The 26,868-nt window shown below is 42.7% G+C and overlaps 2 protein-coding genes across 3 annotated transcripts in view; one reads left to right on the forward strand and one right to left on the reverse strand.

The window, feature by feature from the left end:
- The window catches only part of DCAF12 (DDB1 and CUL4 associated factor 12), a 32,287-nt gene extending 14,133 nt beyond the window's left edge, over positions 1-18,154 (reverse strand). The window contains exons 1-7 of the mRNA XM_033085520.2: positions 17,919-18,154; positions 16,764-17,018; positions 6,549-6,755; positions 5,261-5,321; positions 2,069-2,262; positions 935-1,000; positions 140-302 (exon numbers count right to left, since the gene is read on the reverse strand). Of these exons, the coding sequence (XP_032941411.1) occupies positions 140-302; positions 935-1,000; positions 2,069-2,262; positions 5,261-5,321; positions 6,549-6,755; positions 16,764-17,018; positions 17,919-17,996 (1,024 nt within the window). The 5' untranslated portion in view covers positions 17,997-18,154. The remainder of the gene's footprint in view (positions 1-139; positions 303-934; positions 1,001-2,068; positions 2,263-5,260; positions 5,322-6,548; positions 6,756-16,763; positions 17,019-17,918) is intronic.
- A 2,739-nt stretch (positions 18,155-20,893) lies between these two features.
- UBAP1 (ubiquitin associated protein 1) overlaps positions 20,894-26,868 on the forward strand; it is a 35,960-nt gene continuing 29,985 nt past the window's right edge. The window contains exon 1 of one of the 2 annotated variants that reach the window (XM_033085709.2): positions 20,894-21,004. The gene's annotated coding sequence lies outside the window, so the exon portion shown is untranslated. The remainder of the gene's footprint in view (positions 21,005-26,868) is intronic. The other variant, XM_033085708.2, reaches the window with a different exon arrangement.

Raw genomic sequence — 26,868 nt, forward strand, 5'->3', positions numbered from 1 at the left:
TGGTTGCTATACAGACACTGCTAATTATTTAGCTACCATTAGAAAAGCCCTTCCTGTTCATTAGAAGCTTGACTAACTACAGTTTTAACAGCTACTTCTGCAAGCAAACAATTTGAAGCACCTTTGACAAGTTTCTTACCACTGCCTCGTTCTTTGGAACAGACGGATTTCACATTGTGCGAAGGCTGCCTCGGATCCAGAAAGGAGACATGTGCCTGCGATCCGACAGCATACACTGACCACTCCTGACCATAAGCCAAACACACGTTCTCCCTGCAGTATGGCAACTTTGTGGAAAGTAACTGGAAACAGAAAAAATAAAAATCAACCCATTACAAGAAAAGGCTAAGGTGTTAACAGAACAATTTTGTAACCTAGTTCTAAGAAGATGCAGGAAAATAAAACACAAAATGCAGGTGAAAAATGAGACCCAGAAGGAAAAAACCTGAAAGCAATATGGTGCCTTACCTGAAGCAAAGTGCAACAATTAAGGCCAAAGCCAAGAAAAATGGTCATTTTGATAAATTGTTTTAGATCTTTCTAAGCTGCCGCTATTTCTTTAGCAGGTGCACAGCAACATCAGCTCTCAGCTGAAAAAGTCTATCACACACTGCATCTGGGTGTGATTTGCCATTACACTTAAATAGGTGCAACCTCCTTTCTACTGATCAAGTATCCACCACTCTCCACGCAACAGTTCATTTCAGCTAAAACTAGCAGAAAGTTAAGAATGCTTCCTGCCCTCTGAATTAAGGGGAGTGCAGAGCTCCTCTCCTCTTCAAGCTCCAAATTTTAAGACATTTCATTTTACATAGAACTTCTAAGTGTTTTATAAACACTGCTGCTCCTCAAATATTTGAAGAAAGTGAAAAATAGTGAACAGCCTTAACTGCTTGGAGTTTTTGACGTTTAACTCCAACAAACAGAAAAGCACCTTTGATAGCGTATACTCTGCTTTCCAAAGATGAAAATACCCATCCAGGGACACAGCTCCCAGCTCCTGTTAGGAAGAAAATAAAAAAAAGAGAGTTAGTTTCTGTATTATAGATGTCCTTACAAACTCACACTCTATTCTAAGCAGGCTGCACAGTCTGGATTGAACTCTTCCATAATCCTGTAAAGGTTCTATCAAGATAATTTTCATTTTATACTCATCTTCACAGAATGCCATACAGTACTTCAGGAGTCAAGCAGAATCTAAATTAACAAAAGAGTAAATAACAATAACTTTCAAAACCATAAATCTTGCTAGGCATTACAATCTTAAGTTGACAATTCTCTTCAGCAGGTCCCACACTGATTCTAACACTGAAGCAAGTTTCAGGCACTACTCTATTGAAAAAGTTACATGAAGTTTCCATCATGGACAAGTAAATGACAGCTATTGTGAAAAATAAAGCCTACAGGAGCACTTGCTTCCAACCCACCTTTGCTTCAGACCTTTTCTATTCCTTGAGGGCAGAAGGGAAAAAAAACAAGTGGTGAAGAAGGATGACACCCACTGGTAATAACAGGAGAGCAGGATGGGAGCAAGTGACATTTACTCATTTACTGTTTGTCAAATATCAACAAAATAACCCCAAAGCAAGTGCTAATGCCTGTCCTGAGTCAGTCACCTCATTTGCTGAGCAATCCAGAAAGGATTCAGCCATCTAAGCAGGAACTGCTAAATGTTACCTGGTCTTCACAGAGGGCAAAGGGAAGCAGAAATGGCATTCAAGAATGGGATTCAAGCTGCAAGAGATGTTTTCGTGCTTTATCTGCTTCTTGCAAATACTTTTTTTCTCCCCTGCAAATCTAAAAATCAAACCCACAGGAAGACTGTGCCTTCTAAAATGTCTAGGGTTGCTTTTTGGTTTTTTTTGTCCTTCCAGACTCCTACATTCACTTGGGCAGAAGCAGACATAGCAGATTAAAACCACCGCCTCACCAGACAAGGATGCAAAAGTATCAGAGAAAAACAAATTAGCTTGCTTCTCTGGTATATTCTATTTAGATTACTTTTTAGTTTTTCTAATACACAGGGTCAGTTTTAAGACTTCTCATCTGTCTTGCTTATCTTACTGACCTTGTTCTTATTGTTGAAAGCCAGTGCTCGGACTTTGCAATTGTCAGGATTGGTGTTCTCCTTGGGAATATCCTTCAGAGCACTGTGTGTTATGTGGGCATAGACAGGAACTTGAGAGAGATTATGCCTGGCATCGCTTTTGGATAACACATCCTCTGTGACTTCCCAGAGACCCATCGAACCATCCCGGGAACCTGATCAAAATAGTCCACACATGAATAGTCCATTCCACATATACAGAACTCCTCTTTTCAAAAAAGAAGGATTAATCAATAGGGTCTTAGTTTAAGCTAACAGATCACACTGTTAATGCCCATATATTGTTATTAACAAAAGGATTATTTTACTGAGCTATAAAGTTCAGAATATTATGAATTCACTGTCAACTATCCATATGGTTTCCAAGCAGCTAGACCATCTCATATGTTTTCATACTGATTAGGATGCATCAAAACCCACAACCCTGTGCAACAATTATCATCATCTCACACACAGAATGAACTCAGAAGTGACTGAGTACTATAAGTTCAGCCTAAGCCTGTATCTCTCAGCCTTGGTAAAACAGTCTGTTAAACCAATGCAAGAAAGCTCCATAAATACCTTAGCTGGGTTTATGCCAATTTGGGTTTATTTGACTTCTATCAGTATGCTTATGGATGAGTGTACAGTCATGTGTTAACAGAAATATCTATTTCAAATCACAGTTGTACCACTCTGGATGAAATCTATGAGAAAAAAATATTTTGCTAAAGCCTGTGCCACTTCTTCCTTGAAGGATGTAACTTAGGTTAAAGAACTCAAGAACTCATTTTATTTTTCTACTGAATTTTAAGACATTAATCCAAAACACAAATCACTAATGTCAAGAACACCAGATGAAAAAAGCTGAATGTCTTTGGTTCGCTGATCAACACAGGTTTAATCCAAGATTTTATACACATCCCTTCTGGGAGCTGGGTTGTTTAATCTGGAGAAAAGGAGACTCAGGAGTGACCTTATCTCTCTTTACAACTTCATGAAAGGTGTTTGTAGTCAGATGGGGGTTGGTCTCTTTCACCAGGCAGCACTGACAGAACAAGAGGACACAGTCTCAAGCTGTGCCAGGGGAGATACAGGTTGGATATTAGGAAAAAGTTTTTCACAGAAAAAGTGATAAAGTACTGGAATAGTCTGCCCAGGGAGGTGGTGGAGTCACCATCCCTGATGTGTTTAAAAAAAGACTGGATGTGGCATTTGGTGCCATGGTCTAGTTCAGGTGTTAGGGCATGGGTTGGACTTGATGATCTTGAAGGTCTCTTCAACCTAGTCACTCTGTGAATTCTGTGGTGTTCAGGCAACTTGCTTCTGCCTAAGTCAGCTCTGACAGATTTGACAGGTACCTCAACTTCTTCTCTTACATAAAGTGAAAACTTCTGGCAAAAGAAATTCATGATGAAGATCCCAGAAAAAAACAATATATCTATATGAAGCTATTAAATTTATCAGCTTTGCTATCTCAGAGGGGAGAACCTGCAAAGACAGTAAAGCAAAACGTCTTGTTGCAGTAAGAGTGGTCCAGCACAGCAGAGGTGGCTTTGCCCTCTCACAGACGCATTCAGGCATTTGCCACTATCACCTACTAGAGAAAAATAGAAAAAGGAGCATCCTAATGGCACTTGCATCCAGTAGCACAACATGCTGCCATTACATTACATGCCACTGGTTTTAATTGCACCTAATCTTGTTTGTTACAGAGGCTGAATACTCAGCACTAAAATTTCTAAACATCTTGACATACTTTCAGAGGAAGTTGACCCTTTTAACAGCCCTGTCAGGGGAAAAAGTCCATGTATGTCACTCAACTGGTTAGCCCTGAAGCCAAGCAAGGTATCATTTGCTATGCTAAGCTCATGCCATCCTGGGAATTATTCATCTCATCTGGAGCTTTTGCCATAACAACGCTTGCTATATACTCAATGTGTGGAATACCTGGACTCCAGGTACTTCTGTTTGATGCTTTCAGACAGAGATGTAATTGAAATATGTAAAATTAAAACCATGTCAGAAGTTAAGTAGTCTTTCTTCCCCTCTTAATTAGGGTCATCAGTGAGTTCTAAAGAATTCAGTTTAGCAACACTGCTTTCAACAAGCATTTTCTGGTGTCTGAGGTGTGGAGACTGGAACCTCTACATCCTTCCTGCTATAAGCACACAGTAGAGAATATGGCAGTAGAGAACACTTCTACTCACACACCTGACCTTTAGAAAATATTTAATCAACAAGTTCAATCTCAACAAGCTATGCATTCTATCAGGCCCTTCTCTTTCCCCTGGACATCTGTAATCATCTGTGCTGTTCTCTTCAAGTTTACCAGCTTGAATGTGGGGGAGTTTCTGTAGATATTTGGGATAGAGACTTGCAAGGATCAAGTTTTATATTAAATTCAAAAATGAAATTCCAGGATTAGCTTTTTGGGTTTGGGAAAAAATACCCTACTAAACTAAACCAACAGTTCAAATATGTGACTTTTATATAAGACTGTTATGAATATCTGTCATCTGCCATTTGACAACTCTGTTACACTACAGAATACTGCACCATGTCAGCACAGAAAGGTACTAAACCACGAAATTAATGCAACAACACATTACTATTTTTGCCTTTACCTAAGTAATTTTTTATGAAGTTACACTGATTATCCAACTAGTGACCAAAAAGTCATTGAGTTTCTCTATTACAGCCTTCTGTATTAACTGCCATAGTGTAAGTGCATATGTACATACACACACATAACTGTACTGAGAGCTTGCAAAACAATCTGACTCCTCATTAATTACTCTTTCACATGACTTCAGGAAACCGATATTGATCTCAAGCATTCCAAAGTTATTAACCAATAACCAACATCCCTCTTGAAATTACTCCTCTTATGTAGAATTCTTTTCCCTAACTCATTGTGTCCAAATATCCCCTTACTAGAAACAAAGTAATATTCTAGTACTAGAAAAATCAGATCTGGACTAAGGCCCAACAACAAAATAAAATTAAGCACTGTACTAAGTCCAAGAAGTGTTTAAATAGCCTAGGTGGTTCCAAGTGGTTTCAAATGCCCTGACAGAGGTGCTTTCCTAACATTTATAAAACGTTGTACATCACTATAAGCTTAAAAACATGCAAACAAAAAAAACCTCAGGAGACAAAATATGACTTTACCAGAAACAGCCATAGTATCACTGATCCACGCAATTGAAAATATCCAATCCTTGTGTCCATCCTGAAAGAAGAAAGACAGATTTTTCTGTGCCATTATACTCAAGAGCAGTCTCAAAGCAGACAAGTATTCTTCACTTCAAGTTTTAGTACAAGCTCAGAATGACAGACCTACATTAAAAACATACAGATAAGATTCCAGTATCAAGCTAGAACAGTTTACCTAGCACTAATTTTAACTTTTCTGGTTTTGAACTGTGTAATTAATAAAGAGTAAACAGGTGTTGGAAAAACAGACCTCTGAACAAGGAAAAATTAATCTCAATTCTAAAATTTTCCAGAATTCTCACATTTTCCATTCTGAAAGACACATTTTTCTGTAAAGTATCTACTTTTTAAGGTTTTTTTTTTCTTCAAACACATACCCTATTATAAAAAGTAACCAAAATCTTATGTTTACAATACATGACCTACAGATTAAGGTTTCAAGACTCTTTTCTTTAGTGTGTGAGAAACTTATGGGGGAAAACAAAGACCATAAGACTCTAGTTTTGTTCAAAAAGCTAAGAAGTCACACAAATGAAGAGCAAGTCACGCAAATCTTCAGTCAAGTCTTACTGCTGCTGGTTATCTGCTGCTGCAGAAACTCTGACCTGACCTCTGCTGTTGCAGTTAACATCTATGTGAAGTCCTAAAAACAAGAAATGAGGGAGAAACACTCACAGGACACCACTATATTTCTCCAGCTTGTTTTTTTAAAGACTGGTTATTCTAAATAGGCCTCAGGGTATTTCAGAAATAAAACCAGTACCACAGTGTATCACACTGCCACGAGCCACTGGGTTAGAACAAATCCTCAAAGCCAAGTTCCAACTCTGGGATAAGCTGCACTGGGATAAGGAGAAAATTTTAACAACTTTCAACATCGTTTTAATTTCTCAAAAGAGCTTTTTCACTATAAATAGTTTCAGAGATCATCACCACAATTAGACTTCAATACTTAGGATTTTGTTACTTTTTTGGTGCTGAAAGGTAACCTAAAGTATACCTGAATGAAGGTGAAGAAGAAATCTGACTCAAAGCCCTGAAAATCCACTCACATGTTTGAATACTCAATTACATCTAAGATACCACAACAGAAATGACAACTCAATCAGAAACGTTTTCAGGCTTTCAGAACCTCACTTTCTTACAAGACTCCTAAAATATTAATGTTGCTCTGATCAAACACACTTCAAAGTAGTAACTTTTAAAGTGACAGAATAAACTTTCCCCAGATACTCCCACTTACATCTCCCACACAGACAGGATCAAGTGTAGGCAGACGATAAATTGCAAGACTGTTGGGGTTGTCTCCACCTGTGGCCAAGAGGGTCCTCGAGGGGTTGATCTCAATGGCATGAATGCCACATCCCTGCTGGTTCACCATGCCGGGTTCACGATCCTTCAGGATAGGAATCTTCGTAATTTGACCAGTTTGGACATCTACTACAAATAACTGGAGAAAAAAGCCCCCAAAACAACAAACATGTAAGTCATCATCAAACAAGTAAGAGAAACAAGATGGTCAAATATCCTCCCTATTTTGAACTGACATTCTTTTTGAGTTGAAATTCTCAAATGTTTCAAGGACTGCTGTAAAATGCATAAATTCCTTCTCAAAACAGTTAAATAACAATTACAGTAGATTTAATTCAATCATCCTGTTAATGGAAGGGAGAGGAGAGAAATCTGTCATGGGAGGTTTCCCACTTGAAAGAAATGCCCTTGAATATAAAACTCTTTTCCCTGTTCAGTATGACAAAATAATATTGGTTTTCCATTTCTACCTATCCCAGTGTGAAAAAAACTCACCTCAAAAGAGCCATTAAGCTCCATAGGGGCTTATGCATGATTCTTCCACTGCCAAAATAACACACTTAACCTTAAAGTTTGGCTTTGTCAAATTGCCAGTTTATGCAACTGGAATTTATTTTTCTGATAAACAGAATAGTAACTAAATACAGTACTACCGGTGTGAACGTATGAAAGAAAGATATTTAGCTCATCCTGCAAAAAGACAAGAAATTAGAGCAATATGTCACTAACACCTTGTCAGAAAACTCTGTTATAAAGCCTTACAACTCTTCAAACAGACATTACGCCCAGAGTTATGTCAGCTCAGACATATACAGCCACGAGGTTACAGTTTAAACCAGAACAAAGGTTTCCATTGCCTGCTAAAGTGCACTTTCATTTGGGAGGCTCATGGGCTGGGTCACTTTGCAGATGGTGCTCAGAGGGCAGCTGCACTGACAGTCAAATAGTCTAACAGAGGAGACAATGCCCTGTGAGGGAACATGAGTAAAACAAGGAAATGGAGGCTCTGAAGCTGACTTGGCACTAAGCAAAGTCTGTGATCTAGAACACACAGCCCAGGATTATAATTAAATTCTACATCATCTTTAGACTGTTCCTTCTATAACCAAGAATGTTGTCTCAAAACCTCTGGAAGTCAACCAAAGATGATAACAGTAATAACAAAAACCTTCAATACAATTTTAAAAATACACTCAAGAAAATTGCTCTGAAATCCTTTGTCAGACATTTTCAGAAGACTAGAAGAGAAATCTAGGGGTTCTTAGAGAGTAGTTATACATACAAGCTGCTTTTGCTGAGTTCTTACAGAGTGTAGATCTAATCTTCAATATAAACATAGGAAAAATAACATTAAGATAATTTACCAGCACATCTATTACTTGATGTACTGAACTAGCAGAATACTAATGTCCAGCAAAACCTGATAAAGTATGGTATCTTACACGCATTCCACAGAGGAAGCCGAGATCCACTCATCACTATTTGTGTGTTGTGTCTAGAATTATGCATCGCCTTCACCCCACAACTGATTGGAGGTAGCAGTCTTGCACAAACAGATGACTCCTACAGAGACTGCATGTTCATGTCTACTTTTTCATTTTGCATACACATGTGGTGTACAGCAAGAGCTGAGGTGTAGCTGAGTAGGAAGGAGGCACTTCTCACTCCTTCCAAGCCTTACAAAGCCTTCATTGCCAGAGACAGCCGGCAAAAACACAATGCACACAGCAGTCCCTCTGCCCTAACCACATGAAAATTAACACCTGCACTGAAGGATCAGGACCAGTAATTTCCTCTCCTCTCATCCTCCCCTGTTGTTCCCATGTGAGTGCATATCCCCCTTCACCCTAGTATTTCTTAACAGCAAAAATGCCCAATTCCCTCCCCTATCCTCTTTCAACTACTGAAAAAACCCAAAACCCTAAACAAAATTAACAGTTTAGTAGTTACAATTAAAGCTTGCAGTGTCAGCTGCAGGTCCTAATGTTGACACCAGGAGTACTAGTTAGGAAAACAAATCCACATCTAAGGATGTTCATGGACTCAGAAGCAATGTGCTTCAGTGGTAACAGATTCACACTTGGAAGTGCAGGTCATCTGGTAAGAGGACAAAATTAAAACCCCTTTGCATTCTCTAGTCTGACACCCTTTTCTAACAAATACCTGTGTTAGTTAATAAAAACTTACTCTAATGCAAAATACCTTTACTTAAACTCTAAACTAATTGGACTAAAAAGATAAAGAACTTAAACTTTGCACCTATAAGGGACTGGATATGTTGTTTTAGCTGTAGAAGTCAGAACAGTAACTTAACTTCTCCACTTGCTTGGTAAGGAACTTGGCCTCTGAGTAGTTTAAAAACAACCACCACCTCCCTTCAGTAAAATAAGCAACCACTGCTCGCACACATAGATTCTTATATCACCTGGGGCATCACAGGAAGCCAAAGTTCACATCTGAAAGCTGCACCTCTGGCTGTCCTGAAATCATCCCTACAAATCCAGCACACAGAAGCCAAGATAAGCCACAGTCCGTAGACACTTTTAAAGTCGAAAAGGGAGACATATCAAGAAACAAGAAAAGCATCCAGCTAAGAGTGCAGAAAATTTCAATACCATTTCAGGAGTTTTAAAGACACCAGAGTAAATAAAACACAGTATTTTCAACTGTTGAAATATGTATATCTGCAAAGCGGTGTAGAGATAGAGTCTTGACAAAGTCCTAACAGAACCATACAGTAATTTCCTCTTTATCTAAAACAGAAATAAGATTTTTTTCCCAGTTAGTCATTATATAAAAACTAAATCCCAGCCAACAATGTTTTTGATGGACATAAAAAAACCCCACCAGCCTCCAAACACTGAACTGCGTATACTTGTCTCTTGATTTTAAGCCTTGCACAAAATTCAGTTCCCCCTTCTAGTAAAACATACGCGTGTCAGTCTTCAGTATGTCAAACAACTTAATGTTCAGGATTTACCAAATCTGGATTTGCTTAGGCATCTGCGAGAAGTGCAAGGACCGCATTTCATCTGTGCAAAACACAGCAGACTCGGCTACCACACTCTCTGCCAGATAACTGTGTTCTAACAAGGAAACAGGTTGCATGAAATGGAAGAGAGAAATCCATCTTCTCTTTTTTAAAAGCAGTTTTAGTACAAGTACAACTTGAAACAGTGCTCTCACTCAAGGATCAAGGAAGACAAGCATGGTTAGGTACTACAGTTGATGTAGCCACGAAACTTCATGATCTTTGCACATTTGCAGGGATTGATAGCTGTACACTTATTTTTCTTTTGGCCTGCAGAAGTGGTGAGAAGTCATTTTGGCAAATGGCTTCTCTGAAATTACTATGTGGCTGTCCTCTTGGCCGTCCAACCTGCTTATGATCAAGTTAATCAAGAAACTACCTTGTTTCACTGATGAGGAAGTACATTAATCAGCTTGCCAAAAATAAAGACTGTGGCAGGGAACAGACTATCCAAGGATGAGTGTATGAACTGCAAAACCAATCATACTCTTACATGCAATACTGAGAGTTTGGTTTACCAAAAGGTTTACCAGGTTTTTTCTTTTTTTTCTTTCTTTTGCCTTTCAGGACACAATAATTTAGGGGGAAGAAATACCCAGCAAACTAACAGTCCAATGGAGATAAATTCCCTTCCATATATCTTCAACTGAAAGCATTCACTTCAAACAGCAAGTTTAAAAAAGAGATCTATGAAACGCCATTTCAAGGCAGCACAGACTCTTGTGTCTTCAGCTGCTGCCCCTGCACAAAAAACCAGCAGATGAACAGGCAGTCCTACCCTTTTAGCTGATTATATAAATCAGTCAAAACAAAAATAAAGGGTGCTATCTTGTTTTTATTACACAAGCAGGGTGGATGGAGATCTAAAAGGCACAAATGACATGCATGAAAGAGACTGCTCATTCTTCATGCAATAGCTCACAACATGCTTCCTTTATGTACCAGCTCTTCACACAGTGCTCTCAGAAGTCACAGGCATATTCTTGTCATTCATAGTAACTTTTGAAAGAAACCCAACTGCCCCACTAAAAATGGTCACTAAGAGAGAATCAACCACGATCGAGTTTCACAACTGGCTTAAGCCTAACTTTTGAGAACCTATGTGTCTCCTCCTCACCATCCACCTGAACAGTGTCATCACCTTTGTGACCGTAACTAGTGCTCAAGTAGCTGCAAGAACCACTGTATCTGCCTTGGTGAAACTAATCCTACAAGAAAACCAGTCTGCACATGAAGCAGCAAGCTGATCCAGCTGACTCCCTGGCCATGCGCACATCAGTGCTAGCCAAAAAGAGCAGGTGGGAACATCCACTTCTGCAACAGCACGACTCCGGACCAGCTAAGGCTGGTCACAAGAAGATCGCACCCGCAGCCAAGTTGGGAAATTATTCCTTGTTCTCCTTGAAATACATTTTTTGCTAAGAAAATAACAAAAGAAGACAATGCTTATTGTGCTATTACATCAATACTACTGCTGGTCATACCTGAGTAGCAGTGATTGATTTTTCCAACTTCTCAGCCTCAACTTTTATTCAAATCATAAATATCTTTCTTTTCTCTTTGTAAAACACTTGGCATCAGATTTACTAGTATATGCCAAGCCCCAAAGAAACAGGGAACTTTAAACTATCAAAATGGCATCACATGTCTGCTTTCTGCTGAAGTTCTAAATAAAGAAGCATAGAATGGTTTGGGTTGCAAGGAACTCTGAAAGGTTGTCTTGTCCAAGTGCCCAGCAGTGAGCAAGGACATCAGCTAGATCAGCTTGCTCAGAGCTCTGTCCAACCCATCCTTGCACGTTTCCATGGACTGAGCACTCAGTAGCTGTGTGGGCAACCCACGCTGGTGTGTCACCCTGATGGTAAAGCGTAAGAATCTTCCCTGTATCTAGTGTGACTCTGCCCTCTTTTAATTTAAAATCTTTACTTCTTTTCCAACTACTACAAGCCCAGTTCAATTCATCTGTCCCCATCATTTTTATAAGTTCTCTTTAGGTACTGGAAAGACATGACAAGTTCTCCTCAGAGCCTTCTCTCCTCCAGGCTGAACAACCAAAACTCTCACAGCCTTTCTTTATAGGAGAGGTGCTCCAGTCCTCTATCCATCTTTATGACCTTGTCTCAGGACTCGCTCCAACAGGTCCCTGTCCCTCCTGTGCAGGACCCCAGCTCTGGGTGCAGTGCTCCAGGTGGGTCTCAGCACAGCAGAGCAGAGGGGCAGAATCCCCTCCCTGCCCTGCTGCCCACAGGGCTCTGGATGCAGCCCAGGACACGTTTGGCTCTCTGGGCTGTGAGTGCCATGGCTGGGGCATGTCCAGCCTCTCACCCACAGCACCCCCAAGTCCTTCTGGGCAGGAATGCTCCATCTGTTCATGCCAGCCTGTGCTGATACCAGGGGTTGCCCCAACCCAGGTGCAGTCTTGCACATGGCCTTGAACTTTATGATGTTCCCACAGACTCACTCCTCGAGCTTGTCCGGGTCCCTCTGGATGCCATCCCATCCTTCAGATGTGTCAAAGCACCACTCAGCTTGGTGTTGTCACCAAACTTGCTGAGGGTGCACTTGATCCCTCTAGCCATGCCATTAATGAAGACATTAAAGAACACTGGTCCCAGTATGGATCCATGAAGGACTCCATTTGTCACTGATATCCACAGTGACTCTGAGACATTGACCACTACTCTCTGGATGTGATTGTCCAACCAGTGCCTCACCACCCAACAGCCCATCCATCCAATCCATTTCCCTCCAATTCAGACAGAAGGATGTTGTCAGGAACCGTGTCAAAGGCTTTACAAAAGTCCAGAAAAATGACATCTGTGGCCCTTTCCTTGTCCACTCCTGCAGGCACTGCATCACAAAGCCTCTGCTTTGTCAGGCAGGACTTACCCTTGGTGAAGCCATGCTGGTTGCCTCAACTCACCTCCCTGTTCCTCATGTGCCTTGGCAGAGTTTCTAGGAGGAAACTTGATCCCATGATATTCCCAGGCACAGAGGGGATGCTGACAGGTCAGTAGCTCCTGGAGTCCTTCTTTCTACCATTTCTCAAGATAGCTACAATGGCTTCCCTTTTCCAGTTACCTAGGACTTCATTTGACTGCTGTGACTTTTCAAGCATCACTGGGAATAGCAACTACATCAGCCACACTAACATGCACTAATCTTAGCACAAAACTTACTCATAGGTTATGCAGTAGAGGCAACTCAAGTGAGTAATAGCCTTACACATCCTTCTTGAAAGGGTCCAAAGCAAAACAATCCACAATACAGAGAAACCACCTGAGAAGCGAGGAGAGGTAAAAGCATCCAGCAAGTTGGCTGATTTGAAATCAGGCACTCCACCTTTCTGTGAAACTCTAAAGCACTACCATCTAATAGACACGGACTTTGGTATTACTGCATTTGTGCAGTGCCAAAGTCATATTTATGATTTTTTTAATTTGCATTTTGCCCTCCGTGTTTAATTTCAGGGGACTGAGAGACAGTTAGCACATGCTGACAGATGGCAAAGGATGGAGAAGCGACAGACGTTGTCTGCTAAAGGGCATTCCTACAACTCAGGAATACACCATAGCTGCCACAGGAACTACCAGACAGACACAAGCATCACATGTAGTTGACAGAAAATCAAATAGTCTTGAGACAAGAAATCAACACCTGGCTGTTTGGTCACAAGCCACTGAAAGACATGTGGAATGGAGATACCAACTACAGGCATCAGAGGTTCATTATGCTGAGTTTCAGTCACTGTTCACTGGACTTTGAATAGAGCTACAAACTGGAGGAGGCTTCTCATTCCCTACGTGTGGTCAGAAATGAGCTGCCATCTCCATGCTTCCTCACATATGCAAAGCCAGAAGACACACTAACTTGCAAAGCAAGGGGAAATAATTTTCCCCAAAGACAGTTCACATTCACAGATAGAGGAGGAACTTCCCATTGTATTCTCACCACAGTTCCAGGATTACAAGACAGGAGATGCACAGAACAGATACAGGATATCTTGAAACAAGTTTAAAGTCTTGAAATGAGAGCTAGTGATTTACAGCAGGGCAGCCAAGGCAACACAGCAATCTGCTGAAGGGAGAAAAGGTTTCTGCCAGCATTCAGAAGCCAACTCCTGCATGCCTTTAAAAAGCTGCCTGAGAAATCAGGACAGAGCATTCAGAAATGAAGTTTTCAAAAGCAAATACATCTATTGGGCCTGCCTGGAAAAAGAAAAAAATTAACTATATTCTAAACAAATATGTTCTCAAGCAAATACATTCTCAAGCATCTGGAAACTAATTAGCTTCTTTCATTAGGGAATGATTTACAGCTCCTAAGAGTTTTTCATCTTTAACTCTGCAATTAGCAAAAGTATTATATCCTGAACATGTACACGTAACTAACAGAGCAAAAGAAGCTGAAAAATTATTACTGAAACTTCTTTTTAGACACTACTTTATTCTTCATAATTTCCTGAAATAGTAAAGAGGAAAAAAAAACCACAAAACACAGGAACCTTGTGTTCTATATTTTTGTCTGCCATAAGCCTTTCTCCTACCTAAGTCGCAGGAGTTTCTCTATGAAGCCTGAACAGAAGACTGCAGATTACAGACCGTATCTTCTGCTGAGACAGTTTCTTTTATAGATCTTCACAGCATCAGTCTTTGGTAATTTAGACACCTATCAGAACACACCCTAAATGTCTGCAGCCCTCAGAAGTTCCCTGTTCATTCATTTGAATTGGAAAAACACTAAGAAGCCCATTGTGTGCAAGGTCTAGGAAATTCTTGAAAAAAAAAAAAAAAAAAAAAAAATAAATCCTGGCTCTGCAAAGCCCAGATGAAAAGTCTGGGTGATTTCACTTGAAATTTTAAGTGCTTGAATGCTTGTAATAGTTCCCATAATTTTAAATTTATCAGAACAAACATGCACCTTTAGAAAACACAAATATCTGAAATATTTGATTTACAGCTATTCAGTTATGAGCACCATAGTTTCACTGGAGAAGAATAAAGTTATTTCACATCCTGGAATAGTTTTAAGGATAAAAAGTTACTCCACATAATTAAATAAATTATAATTATAATCTTCATCAAAAAAGAGTAATTGACAGAGAGCTCCATATTCTCTTCAGTATTTTCAAAGTAACTAGTACTGCCAAGTGACTAAACCCAAACCTCCTCCTCTACGACAAGAACATTGTTTTGTTATTAAGAACAGTGAATCCTCCTGGCACTACACAGTGAAGGGCAATTTATAAATTAAATGCTAAAAGCACGCAGTGCCACAGTCAAGCCCTGATTAAAATAGCTGCTATAGTTTATATTTTTCTCTTGCATTAACTTTAATTAAGTGCAACTCCAATGCAGCAAACCTCGCTGAAGTCAACAAAGGTGTTTTCCATTTACTCCCAATTTGAATGCCACAACTTCAGCATGAGAATCACCAAAGGCATTTTTCTTTAATAGGTCACTCACTCAGGAGATGAGAGAAAAATCTCATAATTAGAGTGCAGAGTTTAACGCTTTACCTGTTCAAATGTGAGCACAAAGTAAACAAGGTACAGCTATTACAGCATTCATAATTCATGTATGATCTTTCATAATGCTGCAGGGACTTCTTTTGCAATCACTCTATTTTGCTCAATGACAGAGGAGATCCTTCTTTAACATTAAGTCTGGATGTGGACTTGGTTGTGGCATGTGCAAAGGGAACAATAATACTGCTGAATCCCTCTTCAGTTCCATGATTATTTGGTCCCAAACAATTTTCTGCGTTAACAACCCACTTGCCCATTTGTCTTCGTTGCAGATGTGCCAGAGCTACAAAAGTTACAGAACACAGCAAAATCCTTGCAACTCTATAAAACACACAGTCATCTTGCTAGAGTAAGCAAGATTTTTGGGAGCTTGTGCTTCAGCAGGACTTCGTCTCCTGTAAGCAGCTCTAAAACCACAACCAGTGCTGGCTGCTGACTGGCTGAGGAGATGAACATATGTGGAGAAAGTAGGCAGAGAGATTCTATTTCGAGCTTATTGCTGTTAAAAGATTGCTTTGTTTATACAGTTAGGCCCTGCTTGTTAAGAGCTACTGCATAAAAGCCTCCCCCTGTGCAACTGTTGAATAATAACAGAGTATCTCAGAATCTTTCAGCATCACAAAAGGGAAAAAAACCAGCCCACTGACCCTTGCTGGTCAGACCACTGAGTGTTGGCTTTGGCACAGAAAGATCTTGAGGCAAAGAAGTTGTTGCAGCAACCTATATGCTCTAAGAGCTACTTCATCTATGTTTTCATTCCTTGTAACCCTCGATTGCCTTCTGTGGCACTAATTACCCGGCAATTTAGGATTTTACACTAATTCAATCACAACTCCATGCATGAAATTGCAACCTCAGCCAATGAACTTGGGCTACTAACTCTGGTGGAAAGAATATTACCTAAGAAATATGATTTCCTTCATTTACTAATCCCACAGGAGACCATTTTAATATTCCCCTGAAACGTTTTAAAGCATCACTTCAAGAACCTGAAGAGACAGTTTTACATGAAGAATTATAAATCAACAAGCAAAGGATAACACTGAAGATCTGAAATTCTTTTTAAGTTCAGAACATTTCTGGCTGCTCTAAGTATCTGGTGTTTAACCACGGTTTTAGAACAACTTTTAAACGCCATCAGCACAGAACCATATGTAAAACCAAACTGTATAAGATTGAGCATAACAGAAAAAAAGGAACTTTAGCAGCAAGTTTGGCCAAGCACTGACAGCCAGCATTAGAGACTAATATAGAGCTAATTTCTGTCCATTAGCTTCCCATCTGCAGGACTAAAGGAAAGATCCAATCCCACTGTTGCTCTTCATCCTGCAACGAGGTGTAAATTGCTCTGTACAGATGACAATGATGCTTCATGAGGTGCCTTGCTGGAGCTTATGGTGCCACATTTTCAGGTGAGGACAGACTGTCCCTAAGCATTGCTTTCATTCAAAATTAATTGGGGGTGATTTTGCCTTCACTCCTGATGTTTTCCCTAGCTATCCACACACTTTGATTACGATAAGCATCATTTGAGGGTGGGAGTGGAGTAACTAACTGAGGAAAGGGAAACAGGGAGAGGTGGCACTCACCGTGTTGCATTTTGTCCCGCACACTACTTGTCGGTGGTTTAGCCACTGGGAGGCAAACACTTTATTGAGTGTTCCGAGATGAAATTCCCTCTCCTTCAAGAGGCTGGGGAGCTGCTGGGCTGCGTATCCATGCAACAAGCGGTGGTAGCTGGACTCATTCTGCATCCGGACTTCTCTACCTTTCACATAGTACACCAGAGACCTTTTCACCGGTGGGAGCCTTTTCCTTTTGTGAAGCGAGTGATCCCAACCATACTGTGGACAATAAAGTAAGACACTGCATAAAGCAACTAAAACAAACACCACCCTTTCAAATTCAACGATATTTCCAGCAAAACCCTGAAGTTTTTCAAACCACCCGTGGAATACTGCGCACGGAAATTAACTAGGGAATACTGATAGACACTTTAGCAGTGTGAAATTAAACAAAAATATCTGTTAAAGGAGTAACATGGCGATGATATAACGACAGCCCGTGGCGGTTTGGCACCGTTGGTACGCCAAATGCTCACGGGAAGAAGCAGAGCGCTTGGAACGGGAGAGGGGCAGCGCCGATAGCCCTCGCGCTCGGCTTGGCAGACGTAGGGGTGACACGCCGGTGGCTCCCCGATACCGACCGCGGCGCTCGGCCTCCTCCGACCGGGCCAGAGCCATCCAGCCATCATCGCTACGCGGCAACGAGCGGCGAACAACGGCCGAACCCAACGGGGCACCGCGAGCCCCGGGGCGCGGGGGAAAAGGGGAGGACTGACCCTGGAACCAGGGGCTCCTCCTCCCCGGTGACCCTGGGACTTGGGGGCTCCTCCTCCCCGGCGACCCTGGGACTTGGGGGCTCCTCCTCCCCGGTGACCCTGGGACCTGGGGGCTCCTCCTCCCCGGTGACCCTGGGACCTGGGGGCTGCCCCTCTTTGTGACACACTAGGACCAGGGCTGTCCTTCCCCAGGTGACACTGAAACAGGGGCTCTTCATCCCTGGACTGTGGATACTCCTCCCCAGGCTCCCCGACTCCCCAGGACACCTTCCTTCCGCAACACCAGGAGAGGGTCACCCTCCTCCTCCCAAGGCACGTCCGCCCCGCTCCGGGAACCAGCGCTTGCCCCCCTTCCCACCACCGGGAACAAGCGCTTCTCACCCACACCACCCTCACCCCTTACCTGCTCCCCCTGGAGTCCCCCGGTCCCCGCGGCGGCAGCCGCCGCCTTCCGCTTCCTGCTAACTGTTTTCCGGGCCATAGTAGAAGGATGAGTAGGATGTGGACGAGGAGCAGCCCCACATGGAGCGAGACGAGGCGGTTCGGGGCATATGGAGCGGGACCGGGCCCGGGCTCTGTCCCTCAGGCCCCGCCGGCCGCGCCTCACGGCATTTTACAGCACCACAGCATTTAGGTTTGTTTTTTTTTCTCCTTTTTACGACAGTCGCTTTGCGGCGGCGGTTCCGCCCCGCCCGGGTGCTCCGCTGCCTAGCAACCGGACGGCAGGCTGGCCGCGCCCCGTCTGCTGTTGCCATGACAGCGGAACCAGCGTGGTGAGGGTGTGGCGTCCCCTAGCGGCGGGGCGGGCTCAGTACAAGTGGGGGTTTGGGAATCTCTCCCAGGAAATCGAGATTTTCCCAAACCCTTCGTGTTTGATCTGACTGACAGCGCCCAAGGAAAGATGACATACTTGTGCTCGAGCAGTATGCCAGGGTCCCACTATGGGGACAGAATCACAGAATCAATTAGGTTGGAAAAGACCTCTACGCTCACCCAGTCCAACCTATGAGTGAACAGCATCCTGTCAACCAGACGATGGCACTGGCTCCAATGTCCAGTCTTTCCCCAAAGATTTCCAAGAATACTGACTCCTCCACCTCCCTAAGAAGCTCATTCCCAATGTGCAATCACCCATTTTGAGAAGAAATTCTCCCTAAGTACAACTCTTCACTGAACAGTGCACTAGATGAGAAGGTGGTTCAACTGATTTGTTCAGGGTCACATGGAAACACAAAAAACCCTTTGAGGGTTTCCACACCTTTAGCTGGTCTCTTGGCACAGGATTGCACAGCAAAAGATTAGAGAGACTCTCTCCTAGGCCCCCATAGTCGAGTATTTTATCCACTGTTAATGCTCTTGAAGGACTTACACCTTGAAGGACAGTTTACAGAATAATAATCTTTTATTAATGTAATAGAAAACTGTGACAGAAGGTGCAAAGATTGGTGGTGGTAGTATCTGGCTGCAAAAACTTATTCAGAGCAATCAAGATAAACAATCACCAGACAGAGTACAGTTCTTACGGGTTCAGCCTGATCAGTCAGTCGATCCCAGAAGTCACAGTGGAACCTTCCCTAACTTCTCCCCATTTTAAACTTAGTTTTATACTATTTTTGCGCTAGCTTGAGTAACTTTAGTCATACATCCTGTTCAGTGTGGGGTGGTTGTACCTTGGAGGTGGGTAATGTCAGTGTCACACCTGAGGTAGCCTCTGGGATGGAGGTGGGCACTGGTGATCTTGCTCTGGTTCGGCAGCAAGGCATCTCCTTTTCCCCTGGTTTTCAGCTGCTATACAGTTCATCTGCACCACCGAATTCCTCCTCTTGGCAGGATTTCAACAGAACCTGGCCCTAGTGTCTCCACTCCACTCCGCCCTCCCTTCAGTCCCCTTAGCATGGATTGTGTGCGGAAAGTTGGGCACGTTGACCACATCCCATCCAGGGAGTTGCAACTGCGCTTCACCCTCTGTTTCCTGTACTAACTTCTGTTAGAATGCAAATATAACTCCCCAGTTTTCTCCAATTTGACCCCCAGTCATTTCCCCACACATTCCACCTGGGAAATCACTTATTGCTGGGGAATTAAAGATATAACACTGTATTTGCATTTCATTGCATCCCTTTGAGACCCAGATAAGTGCTTTTTCTGATGTCCACACAGCTCATACACTTTTTTCTATGATTTCAGAGGCAAAGCTTCATGTGATCCAAACCCAGCAATTGCTCCTTGCTAGTGGTGTTGCAGAGTAGAGAAACAAGGAGAACATGTGATATGCACACAGGCTTTAAGAAAAAACAGCTTCTGACCACCTGATATCTGATGGTACCTCAAGTTACATGGAATCAGCACACATCATCCTGATACAACACTGGGTTTATGACCTTTATTCAGTGTTTTCATCAAACCAACCCCAAAAACAAGGCTGCTGTGAGAATCCAAACTGGAAAAGAAACTATAAAAGAACCTCTCAGGCTGTCCAGTTTCCTCTGAGGACAGAAGTGGTAATTCCAGTTTGGCCGTTTCCAGTCATGATTTAGCATGATTAACTCTCTTATTAATATCCTCCATCACATATGCACTTACCACACCCATTCTGGACAAAACCCCCTCCATTTCTGAGCAAGGACTGCTCGAAAGGCTGAAAACCCAGCGGGAATGTCCCCTGTGCCCCTCGGGAGGGTGAGGCGGCCGTGGCTGCTGAGGGAAGGGGCTGAAGGGTGTGGGATGAAATGGCCTCTCCGTCTCTCACTCACTACCTTTATCCAGCCCCCTGGGGAGCCCTGGCAAGATGCAGAGCTGGCAGAGGGGCAGGAGGCACTGGAGGAGCTGCCGGGCAGGGCAGCAGCTGGGAACAGATCCCTGGGGACAGAGACAGAAGCAGGAACTGGAGCAGGTAAAGGGATAGGGCAGGGATAGAGACGGCACAGGGAATGGGACAGGGGCAGGTAAAGGAATAGGGACAGGGACAAGAGCAGAAACAGGAACAAGGGCAGGGAGGGGACAGGACAGGGGCGGGGATGGAACAGGAACGGACAGGGAAAAGGGGAGAGACAGGGACAAGGGTTGGGACAGCGGTGCAACAGGGGCAGGGTCAGGGATGCAATACGGACAGCGGCTGATAAGGGCAGGGAACAGGGGTAGGGATGGGACAGCGGCAGGGTCAGCAGCTGACAAAAGCAGGCGACAGCGACAGGAACGAGACGGACACGAACGAGACGGACACGGACGAGACACGGACGCTCCTTGGCCCCGCCCCGCCCCCAGGGAGGAGGCGTGGCTTCGCCTTCACCCCGCCCCTCCTGTGGTGACGTCAGCATCAGCAGCTCCCGATTGGCCCGGCATGCGCCGGTGACGTCACGGCGTGACGCCATCCCGCCGGCGGGGCCCAGACAAGATGGCGTCGCCCGGGTCCGGCGGCGCCGAGCGGGGCCCGTAGGGACGGCGGGTGGTGACCGCGGGACGGCGGGACAGCGGGGCCGGGGGCCGCAGGTACCGGGCTAGACTGGGGGGACGCAGGTACCGGGTTGGGCAGCGGGGCTGGGGTCCCACAGGTACGGGCGGGGACCGTGGGGGCCGCAGGTACCGGGCGGGGGCAGCTGGGCACGGACCGCGCCCCTTCCTTTTCTCCGGGTTCAGGGACCCTCCGCTCCCGCTCCGTAGAGCCGCTGTGAGGTGCCGGCACTCGGCCCTGGGCTGGGCTCGCGGAGCAAGGCGGGGTGACGCTCCTGTCCCACAGGCTCCTGCTTTCCAGCAGTTTCCGGTACTGCCGGAGTCAAGGGAATGTCTTTCTGCCGAGTAACCCCTGATGAGTTTGCCCTTGATGAGTTTGCTCGGTGGCTGTTGCAATCTGAGTAAGCTGTTGGTGTCCCTGATGTTGGGAAGTATCTCTTCGCAGTAACTAAATCCGTGAAGAACCAAAACAAACATCTGATTTTCTTTGGGGGTGTGGTGCGTGTCGAGTCTACCTTCAGGTAACTTGTTAATTTCTGCCTCTTGAGCTGTGCAAATCACTGTGCTCATCTTCCCTGTGCTACCTGTGACTCTAGAGTTCTGCTAAATCACGGAGTATTCACTCTTTGGCTGCATCTCCTTGTGGATTAAAGTTCCAGTCATCTTTATTTCATGGGTTGCAGCCCTACGCTTCTCTTTTTATGCTTTCTCTGCTTTTGACTACATCTTTCTTAAAGTTTAAGGTGCAAACATTCCGTGCATGTATAACTAGTGTAAGAATACTTTGGCTGTTTCTAACTTGCTGATAATACTTTGTGTTCCCTTTAGCTCAGTGCTTACCAAAAGTAAGACATTTAGTGCATTTATTTATTTATATTTAGTATAATTTGAGGGCTGTTTTCCTGTGCTTTGATAGCTCAGAATTTATCATCCTAAACTTTTTTTTTAATTAGTGAAAGAAATGACAATAGATGGAAATGAGTAGCCACCTTATCAGCTGTTTTTATTCCCCACATCATTAAAAATTCTGAACAAGCGAAAAAAACTTAGTCATACGGAAATGTTACAACACTGATGTTGTGTCATTAGAATGGAGATAAGTAGGTGGACTCTGGCACTTGGCTGTGGAACTAATATACCTGCCATCCGGGACCCAGTAAAATGTATTCGTGTAGGATTTAAGCACTTTGAGGTTGGGTGACTTGCTGTGGGGAGTGTTGCCAAATTAAGGGGCAAATGGGTTGTGCTTGATGGTGTAAGTTCAGCGGCTGTGCTGCTGATGGAAGGCTTGCTGCATACCAGAGCCTGTTAAGGGACTAAGAGGCTTTTGTGGGAGCTTGACAAGGGGATCTTACTCCTACTTCAGCTGTGATACAGGGTGTTGAGGAAAAAGAAGTGCTGCAGTTAGCCAGACCTCTTCCTAACCTTCTCTTATCAACCTCAGAGCATGAGACTTTCTGCCCCTCCTCAGGCACTCCTCAGTGGCTGATTTCCTGGCATTTTTCAGGCAAGAGTGGGGAAAAACCTGTTTTGCCTCAGGGAGAATCTGTGTAGCTGTGCAACAGTCATGGGCAGTAGGGTGGGCTCCCTGTGGCAGCAGCACGAGGAGTGTTTTGAGGCGTGTGCGGGGTGATGTTGGGTTACAGCACCACGCAGAACTGCTGCTCACAATGACTTCAGTTTCCTGTACACACAGAGCTGCAATTCAGAAGTGCCAGTAGTTCTTAAAGTTACCATTGCCACTGGGTGGCTTAAACCTTTTGGGCAAAAACCTCAATTCTAAGGGCAGGGAGACAAGAAAGCATGTAGCATTTAGACAGCTTTTGAAACTTTGCGGGTTCAGAAAAAAGACTGAAAGTGATGGTCCTTTCCTTGCCTCACCACCTGTACTTGACCTGAATGTTTTATATCTCCTGCTGTTTTTTGTTTTTTGTTGTTTTTCTTTTTTTTTTTTTCCTGTGCATGCCCTAGGGAACAAAGGAGTCAGGGAAGACATTGCGACTACTAAAGTGCTATTCAAATGTGAGCTGAAACAAAGGAACATGAAACTTCAAAGAGAAAACCAAGAAACTCTCAGATCTAAGATATGTGAATTGATAAGTGTTAGCTTCTCTTTAACAAAGAGAAATTAAATTTTCAGAATATTTAAAGAGTGGACTGGTCAGCTGGGAGGTTTATTGTATAGTTTATGTTGATAGAAAAATTGTAATGGTGAAAATCATCAAAAACACGTGGAAGAGCTCCATCTCCATTTTTCACATGATGTTTTGTTATCCTCGAGACAAAAACCTGTAACTGACAGAATGGAGTCAGGTTTCTGGACCAATCCAGCCTCATCTGTCACACTGTGACAGCCGGAGCTGTTTTGGCTGGTGCTGGTGGCAGAAATGCTGTAATGACAGAAGGTGTCACCTTACTCATCCTCCTTTTTAATTGTGTAAGCTTATGGTTTCCTGTTGATTTCACAAACTCTAGGGATTGATAATTTTGTTGTCCAATTTAGTTAATTGATAATGGTTGTCCATATCCAGTCTCTGTATCGTGAGTTTTTAACAGCAGTCTGTTCCCATATTTTACAGTTGATGCTGAGTTGAATATTTTGATACATTGGTCTGTGAGAAATTTAATTTTCCTTGTAACATAGAACTTCTGTCCAACCTTCTCTGGTACTTTGTTTCTAGCTTAATCACTCCTAGTCTCTTCAATCATGAATTCCAGAGTTTCAGCTGTCATTTTAGGAGGATCTCTACCTAAAGGCATGATTATCTATTTAAAATTGATCAGTGCAATTCAGATCAATGTCAGTGTAAGAAAGGTCTAATAGAGCCATAATTGGGAAGGTCTAGTGGAGCCATAATTGGAAAGCTCTGAAGCTGTTTGTGAAAACAGTTCTTGAAAGGCAGAGAAGGGTTGTTTACGATTTATAAATAGTTTCTTGTTTGAAAAAGTAGGTCTTCTAGGATGCATCAAAGGTTGGTTTTTCATCCCTGTGTTGTGTGTGCTTGTGCTGCTGGGAAGGCAAGGCTATTGATCTTGCAGCTCATACCACTCTGCAATCGACCCTTGGGATTAGTGCAGTTGATCGATACAAGCCTGAACTCACAGTTGTGTGTTAACTACTTAGGTAGGTAATCCTCTCTGGTATGCAAGTGCATTGCTTAATGCTTTGACCCTCTGACTTGGTTTGAATAAGCTCATGTTCTGTGTCCCTAATGACCTTTTGCCGTCAATGTAGTCTTGTCCTGAGGTCTCCATCAGAACCTGAGCACTGGGCGCTTTCCCTCTCTCAAGTCATCAGATTTATTCCAAATCTCTGCGTGCAAGGGCTTTTTTCTTATGTTAAAAAATGCTCTCTTTCCTGTGGATGGGAAACATTTAAAGGACATGCCGTGTACCCAGACTCGATTTGGTTTGTGTTATTTTAATTTTTGAAAGCTACAATGTCTTTCTAAAATCCCTTAAGTTTGCAATGTACTTGTGAAACAGAATTATATCAAAAGGGAAACACGATATCATTGCTAATTTAGACTTAAATTTTCCCTTCTAGAAGGAAAGGCAGATTGGTTAAAAATACTGTGTTGTGTTAGTAGTATTACAGTTAGTAACTGACTGAGCTTGTGTTATCAGCTGCAGAGTCAGAAACTCTTTACACAAGAATAACATGTTAAATCAGAAGAAAGTGACTCCTATCCAAGATGTAGTCAGCTGTTCATCTGGAAGATGATCTGTGTATGAGTACAATTAATGTATTTAGCTGTTGATGATTGGTATAGTGCTAAGTAGTAGTAAAGAGTTGTGAGCTCTTGTCTGCGTTACTGGAGCTCAACATTTTTGGTAACTTATCTACTAGATTATGTGAAATATGTTATTTTAAAACCACTTCCTTACGTATATGTTTGTGCTTGCACCGTTTGTCATCTCTAGGCTAGCAACAGAGCAAGCCAAGACTGAAATGACTGGTGAGATTTATTCCCTGGTTTTGAGAGGATGTGTTTCAAAGGGTGCCTGTTACCAGTTGTGCTGTGTCAAGTTTTAGCCCTGTGCCTAATTTAGACACAGGGAAGTGCTTGTGTGTTCAATTTGGTACACCTCATCAGTTCTGACTACTAAAATAAAACTAGATTCCTGGTTTATTAACACTCTCCAAAATACTTGTTAAAACTTCAAGTGTTTCCTTCTGTGATACAGCACCGCCACATTGGGTTCCACCCTAATGACTAATACCATCATGTGGTGTCCTTGCATAGTAGTGTGTAATAATTTGACATAGAAATATAGGAGGCACACATAGCAGGGAAGGGACTCGTGAATAAAATCACCATTAATCATCTGGAATAAAACTGCATTTGATGAAAAAGGGCAGGAAAACTTTATGCTGCATAGCTTCCAAGAAAGGAATGTGTTCTTAATCTTTTAATTAAGTATTATGTCACCACAAGCAGTTTGTTGACAGTCTGTTTGACGTCTTGGAGGAAAACAGGTGAAGGATTATTGAGTTTCATTTTGCTTTCTGTGTTTGTAACAATGTACAAAACCACTGTTTCCAGAAAGTACCTTCATGTTCTTTATTAACAAGAGGGAAAAAACCCCAACGTTCCTTAGTTAGAGGCTTCATTCTTGCTTGTGGGAGGGAACCTAATACATGTTTTTTTACTTAACTGGAAGTAAATGCTTAGTAATTTAATGTCTCCTTTGCAGAGAAAATCCAAAATAAGACAGTAAAAGGCTTGTTGCTTTTAACTAACACTGTTGAATATTTCTGAATTTGTATGCAAAGGGAGAGCTATTTAATTCAAATATGAATATAAAGCTAATACTGTTGTGGTCTGTAATCTCATCTACATGAAAGTCTTCAACTGGAAAAGCTTTAATAAACACAACTTACAGAGTCCACGATTGTGTTATAAGATGAAAGATAAACGAAGGAAGGCAAAGGTGAAGAAATTGTTTTTTGGCTAGAATGGTGAGGTGATCTGAGCTGCTTCTGAAGTGAAAGGTGGACTCTGGAAACTGTTGGCAAAATGAGTGTGATGGCTGTTTTTGTGACATGGTAATGTCACCCTGTTCATACTGAGCTCCCATATTGGATACACAGTTATTGTACAGTTCTGAAGGTCTGCCTGTCTCTGGGAACGTTCTGTGTGCATTGCAATATTGGAGATGAGCACTTGAAATGTAACCTTGTTTAATGCAGGGGATCTGGCTGTACTCTGGGTAAATTGGTTCTACCAAGTAATGGAAAGGATTTCTCTCTTTCCCTTCATGCTGGGACAGAAGCAGTGTATCATTTTATGCTAGTCTTCATTCAAGGCAAATTTCTCCTGTAATTTGATGTTCCTGCAGGACTCTGAATGTGGTACTCATGTTCTGTCATTAGGCTGCACTAGATTAATTTCCTGAAGTAAGCTGGATTGAATCAGACATATGAGTTATGAGAGGGGCAGACTGGGACTGATTCTCAGGTGGCAGGAGAAAATCTGATAGCTCAGAGGAGGAATGGTCAGCCCACAGTATTGCCACTTTGCTTCTTAAAAAAAATAAAAAAAATCTTGCTGCTGTATCAGGGTTATTATGATGGTCCACTGAGAAATCTCTGTGCTATCAGCAGTCTTGTGTTCTTGCCAGCTTTAAATGTTCGGAGAGGAGAAGTTGTGGGATGTCCCTTGTGTGGTCATGGGGCAACTTCATCCAGCAACCTACTCAGGTCTAGTTATAAGATGAAGTAAGGCTAGATTGCTGAAGCTGAGTCAGATCTGTCAAAATGTCCTGAGAAAATTAAGCTAATGCATCTCTGAAGGTTTCTTTTTGCACATAAAATGAGCCATTTCTGTTTAGTTATTCATTGCTTCAAGTGTTCTGGGGCTTGCATTCATTACTGTATCTGCTGAAGACCTTGCTGATGT

This window comes from Catharus ustulatus, chromosome Z, assembly GCF_009819885.2.
Source record: "Catharus ustulatus isolate bCatUst1 chromosome Z, bCatUst1.pri.v2, whole genome shotgun sequence".
Lineage (NCBI taxonomy): Eukaryota > Metazoa > Chordata > Aves > Passeriformes > Turdidae > Catharus > Catharus ustulatus.